Source organism: Mytilus galloprovincialis, chromosome 1 (genome assembly GCF_965363235.1).
Source record: "Mytilus galloprovincialis chromosome 1, xbMytGall1.hap1.1, whole genome shotgun sequence".
In the NCBI taxonomy this organism is placed as follows: Eukaryota; Metazoa; Mollusca; class Bivalvia; order Mytilida; family Mytilidae; genus Mytilus; species Mytilus galloprovincialis.
Genome location: NC_134838.1, coordinates 42,689,198 through 42,696,026, shown reverse-complemented (window position 1 = coordinate 42,696,026; position 6,829 = coordinate 42,689,198). Strand labels below are relative to the sequence as shown.

Sequence of the window (6,829 nt, the reverse complement as noted above, 5' to 3'; positions counted from 1 at the left end):
ACCATCGGACTTATATTTAAGTCAAATGAAGTAAATCGGTTCTTATACAAATTACATAATTGTAGTACCATCGGACTTATATTTAAGTCAAATGAAGTAAATCGGTTCTTATACAAATTACATAATTGTAGTACCATCGGACTTATATTTAAGTCAAATGAAGTAAATCGGTTCTTATACAAATTACATAATTGTAGTACCATCGGACTTATATTTAAGTCAAATGAAGTAAATCGGTTTTTATACAAGTTAAATTATTTTCCAGGTTTATTATTTGAAGATTGTAGTTATGTTTAATCGCCATATTAAGTTGGGATTGACAGGTCGACAGGTCGACAGGCCGATAGGTCGACAGGTTGACAGATTGACAGGCCGACAGGTCGATAGGTCGACAGCGACATGTCAACAATTAGCTTGATTGACAGTCCGACAAGTCGAAAATGTAGCTATTTCTTTTTTTATAATTTTTAAAAGTTGAGGCAAACGGTTCTACAGATAAAAAAACATAAGCTTCAACACATCCAATAACAGTATAAGCTATTTATAGTTTTTCATCTAATATATATATAAAAGAAGTGATTGTATATTTTATTTGAGAGGAAAAATTAAATTTCAACAAAACAAAACTCGTCAATTACTTTTTCTTTAAGTTTACAGTGGCGCTTTTTAATCCATTTTAGTTTATCTTTTATTGGCCGTTTCATTTTTTTTCATTAAAGATTGCAATGTCCTTTAAAAATTTATGGAAAACGTCTCCATTTGAAAACCCGTATCTGTATCTGTAGCAAAATTCATTTAATATGTCACCGATTCTTTCATGTCTCACTCCTTTCATTGATTTGATTTTCAGTTTTGCAAGCCCCCATATGCCTTCAATTTCATTTGTGCAGGTTCCATCTTGTGCTTTAAATTCTTTACTGTGGTTTACAGTTTTATGCACACATCCTTCCTTTTCCAATGTGTTATACGCCGCCCAACAATCAGAGTTAATGTGTGCTCCTTCGGCAACATTTTCCTGAATAATTGGTAACAAGGTCTTACGATCTCTTTTTTCCACTATTTGCAAAATCACTTTCCTTGACCCCTTCTCCACCATTCCAAAAACCCAGGTATCTTGTTTTCCTGTACCTCTGTGATATTTTCTCTTTTTTCCAAAGAGACTTTCATCGATTTCAATCAAATGTTCACTGTTTGATCCCAATAAGACTGGATAATTTGATAACGATTCCTTACATACTATCCGGAACTGGTCAAACAATTCAATAACACTGACATCACTGATATCGGAAAGTTTTTCCACTTCGTAAATTTGAAGATCTATTCCAAAGTAGTAAACTAGTTCCATTAGTTTTCGTAGTGGCAGTTTGGACTTCTGAAAAAAAGAACATGAAAGTGTGATATTTTTTTAAACTTTGCTGTGTAGTATAACAATTCCCAAATAAAAACATAAGAAATACTGTTACATGAATATACATTTACTTAATCTTTCCATACTGGTTAACACACTGAATAGCGATGATTACACTGACCATTATGTTTATATCACACAACAAAACGCATAAACAGACTACATGTAAATTTTATTTTACAACCGGTATTCAAACCTGACATGCTACTGTTGTATTAGCCTACATACTGTTAAATAGCGCCAAATAAACTTTTTAGAATATTGCAATTAATATCAAAACTCAAAAACTAAACGCCAATTCTAATGGATGGATTATGATAATCTCTCTATTTTCGGTTTACTATATTTCACAAACTATCCACAATGACCGGGTGATGCCCGTCCGTATCTTATGTCCCATACTCACTGTACATATAATCAGTTATGTTAACCACAACAAATCCCTCGGAAGATGATTTATTTTTTTATATCAACAACAGATGTAGATATGATTGGTTCAATATCCATTAACAATAATTAAATTTTGATAATAATCTTTTTATTTACCTCAAAAATACTACTCCTCCTTATGGAGCTGGTTAACAGGCACGCTGGGCATTTCCATTGTAAAGAATCTGAAATGTCTTTCCGTTTACACAAATTCATATCTGAAGCACAATGTGTGCAGGTCATTTCTTTCTTTAATAATCCATTATCCATCATATAAGGTACTATTGATTCTTGGCTAGAGACTACAGCATACCAATTTATCGCCTTTGGTGCTCGATCTAGTAACGGAGTTCCTAAGTTTTCCATTTTCTTTTTCTATACTAATTTTTAACACAAACTACGTGCACACAAATCAGAAAACTGACTATAAAGGATTTCTCCCAAACAACTTTATGACGTTAAAAAACGGGAAAATATTCAACAGATTTTCGCGAAACTACATTATGACGTTACGTTATCGCTGTTTTGCTTTGAGACTGCTGAAGATGGCTGCGGCTTTTAAAAAGTTCAGAAGCGAGGATATTTTATCCCTTTACAAATCCGCTTACAATACTAAAATTCCTTGGAAAGAAGTATTTGAAGAGGAAACAGAGAATTATTTTTCTATATTTGAAAAAGCTACAAATTGCTCCCGAAGCCTAGTTTTGTCCAGTGTTTTATCACTAACCACTACTTTGTGTGGTCCAAATACGAAGGTGACAGTTGGAGACAACTCATATTCTACCGTGTTAAACCAGTATATCGTTGCAGTATGTGCACCCGGTGGAGGAAAAACCAATACATATTACAAAGTCATTGATCCCGTGGTGGAAAAAATAAAAGAAAAACATGGAATTGCAATTCAATTGGAGGCTTACACGACAGCAGGTCTCCAGAAACACCAATTAAATAACCAAGGGTATGGTATCATCACGTGTGATGAAGGACACAGGTTTTTGTCATCTGTAAATGTAAAACAATCGAAGGGTGAAGGCGAGAGATCTCTTTTGTGTAAGATGTGGGGAGGAAAAGGAGACTCCAGCATCCTAGTAACAGGAACAAGAGGTTTTTCCAAAACATCAATGTCTTGCTGTCTATTTATTCAACCTCAACCATTATTTTCAGAGTTATGTCAACTTGGTGGAGATGATGGTTTAATGGATCGGTTTCTGTTTTGCGTTGCCAAACCAGTCTTTAATACCACGGCAATTACTAAAGCAAATGTACCACTATTACGAGACACCAAATTGCAAAGTTTTGAAAATGTCATGAACAACATTTACGAGGAACACCTAGCAGGGAAGCACTACAAGTTGTCCGCAGATGCCGAGAGTGTGTTTGATGGTTTGATTGACTCATATTCCGACTACATGAATGCCAAATATGGATCTGACCACGGTAAGTAAACAGTATAGTCATGAAAAGAAAGTGAACTGGGGTTAAATTTCCAATATTAATGTCAATATCTTTGTTCAAGATAGCAATATTATATTTATTACAATAGTCAAGAATTAAGTATTTTACATCTGCACCCCCCCCCCCCCCCCCTCTTCCATCCCCACCTCCTCCAATGTACACAGAATTTTGAAAAAAAGTTGAAATGTATGAAACCACTGAAATTTAAGGAAACGAACCCACTTTAAATTATTGTATCCGCCCATTTACATTTTTAAAAAGGAGTCTTGATTAAGTCGCAGCATTCAATCACATAGGCAATGATATAATACATTCGAGTTTTTTATTGTTAATCAACCGGTTTTAAACTATTACACAAACATTTTCAATTCATACCAGAAATTTAATTTATTAATCGTTTACATAACTATTGTGGCAGCTTATATTTGCTTATAACGTAATAAATGTGCATAACAATATAATCTTAAACACAAAACTTATTTTTATTTTTATATTTTTTCAACATTTATTTAAGTTTGCTCATTTAAATTTCAATGTTTAAACATAATTTACATTATTCTTATCGTTGTATTTGCAGAGGAAGACAAAGAGAATGAAACTCCTAATCTTAACATATCACTAGATGAAAGTGAAATGATGACAAGTAAAGACACCATTCATATTCTTCGTCTTGCTGCCGTTCTGCATGTATTCCAACACAGTTTCAGTTGTGGATTAAATGATGGGTGCTACACACCGACACCATTAGAAATAACCAAATCTAGATTAAAACAAGCAATGGTCTTGTATAATTCATTATCTCAACAAAAATCACTGTTTGTTCAGGTTAGTCAAATCATCCTTAGTCTTAGTAATTACATATTAATGGTCTATGATTACACCTAGCATTTTGTGCATTAATATCAAATTGTAATATCAATTTGAATTTGATTATTTAATAAAACATTTCTTCAATTTAGATGACACGCAAATCTTAATACGGAACTGTACCAAAATTATATTAAATTCTTGATAACAAATTAATAAGCCAAACCAACGGCAAATTTAAAATCAATTAAATCTATTTGCGAAATAATTATCGCTATATTATAACAGCTGTTTTCAATTAAAAAAAAATTATTAATTTTATGTAGAATACAAAACATCAAATAAAAAGCTTAAATATTAAGTAAATTAAAACTTTCTTACAGGCTATTGCTTCATGTGATCGGGACACACCAGCTCTTCATCTAAAACCAGTGGCAACTTTTAGGGACAGAGTCGCCAAGGCCATGTGCAAATCGTGTGGACCATTTGTTACAATACGACAATTACAAAAACGTCTAAAACGTTCACTTGCCGAGAACATCAAAAGTAAGTTTCCGTAATTATTAATAATTGTTTAAAATATTTTCCCTATTGTCAAACAAGTTGTTTCATTGGTAACCCATACTGAATACACATCAGCTCCTTCCAATGACGCAAATATACTTAAATACAAGGTAAAATATACATGTTCACAAGAGAACGCTCCAAAATGTATATTTGTTCATGGTATAATTTACGAAATGATGTACGTTTGATACAAAAACTCAATTATTAAACATCTTTTAATGTATTTTTGCGTGGGTTAATGATTGTGGGTTGGGGTTGGTGTTTTTATAAATATCAACATGTGCGTCACTCAGTATGTCCTTATACTTTGAAAGCACAGATGCTCCTTAAAGACACAAAATTTATGCAATTATAGTACATCACCTAGTCATGAGCTTAAAAACAATCAAATAATCAATGGAACATGATTCTCATACTACATACAATAAATTTTACGCATGTCTTTGATCATAATTCTTCCAATATTTTTATATTACACATTTTAATTATACGCATTATACTTTTTAGTTGAACTTGAAATGTTGCAACAAAATAGATTCGGCACATTAAAGACAATCAAAACCCGCCATGGAAAGCGTAACTTTTTCTTCAAAATACCAGGCAATTGCATCGATATGGAAATTGGTGCACATTCTACAATCATCAAATCGGTGGGAATTAATATTGACACATATGAGTCAACATTCAACGACTTATCAACTCTTACTGATGAAGAAAAGAACTTTACTATTCAACATCATCCACATGCAGAGGGAATCAAAGGACTGTGGTGAATTTATTTGATGACCAAACACACGCAATAACATTAAACATTTTCATTAGATAAATACATGTACAATTATAATTTGAGGCTTTACAACGAATACAGAGTTCTGTGAATAAAAGTAATAAAATTTATCATGCGAAAGCACATATAATTCAGTGGTTTTAATTTAGTTTAATAGAAAAGTGAAAAGCAATGGTGACTGTTTAAAAAAGAAACTAACACCCAACAAGCAGTAACACAATACGATACAGTTCAATTGCAGTTCAATTACAGTCGACTTGCTGACTATTTTTTTTGAGTACTCAACTTCTCCCTACACAAAATCCTGACTTAATGACAAATAATCTATGGATAACATGAAACATCTGCTGACCTGTCGACCTGTCGTCCTGCTGACATGTCGGCCTGCTGACCTGTCGACCTGCTGACCCGTCGACCTGCTGACCTGTCGCCCTGCTGACCTGTTGACCTGTCGACCTGCTGACCTTTCGACTTGCTGACTATTTAACTGAGTACCAAACCTTCCCTCTACACAACATCCTGACTTAATGACTAATAATCTATGGATAACATGAAACATCTTCTGACCTGTTGTCCTGCTGACCTGTCGACCTGCAGACCTGTCGACCTGCTGACCTGTAAACTTGCTGACTATTTAATTGAGTATCCAACCTCATGCTAGTCCCTATCCACATTGACATATTAACAGCTGTTATGTTAACCCCCAAAAACACCGACCCACAAGAACATATTTAATGTTTCAGCGAATGAATATTTCGATTATTGCCGGAACTAGGCCTTCAGATTGTTGCGCGCCTAAACATATTTAAAGTATTGGCGTATGGATATTTCGAATATTGCCGGAACTACTTAAACGTATTCTATACTTGGGCCGGCAAGTCTTGCATCAGAGGCCATCCTGGATGAAGGACAAAGGATTTTGGACTGATACAGGAATGGCAGATTGGATAGCGACGGATATTTATCTTTGCCACATGCCATCGATGGACCCCTCAAAGAGTTGTTACAAGAGTAATTTGCGTATTAAAAGCACGGAATTCTCTCTATATGGGAAATCTGATTAAACGTCCCTATCTGACTGGACGTGGATGCGTACTTGGTTTTCTTTCGTCCAAAATGGCAGGGAAAGGAGTGTCATTAGCGATTGTAAGCACATCTTGTGTTGAACGGGTTGGGGATTGATGAACAGAGACATTGCTTGGTGAAAACTTTCATAAAACATCGTTAGTGTCCCAAAGAATAAAATAATGCTAGTTATCTGGACTACTTTGGTTAAATAGTAAGTTTATATTTTTTTCTGAAACCTCAAGGATAGGGTAAATTCCTTCATTATCTTACTATAACTGGGACAGTTTTCAAGGGCTATATTTTTCTTT

General features: G+C 34.1%; 1 protein-coding gene across 1 annotated transcript; it reads left to right on the top strand.

Annotated features, from left to right (window-relative positions):
• Positions 1–2,120: 2,120 nt before the first annotated feature.
• Positions 2,121–5,488, top strand: LOC143078747 (uncharacterized). The gene is made up of 4 exons (XM_076253729.1): positions 2,121–3,274; positions 3,870–4,117; positions 4,483–4,645; positions 5,174–5,488. The coding sequence occupies exons 1-4, from the start codon at positions 2,290–2,292 to the stop codon at positions 5,437–5,439; spliced, it is 1,662 nt and encodes a 553-aa protein (XP_076109844.1). The 5' UTR covers positions 2,121–2,289; the 3' UTR covers positions 5,440–5,488.
• Positions 5,489–6,829: the final 1,341 nt, after the last annotated feature.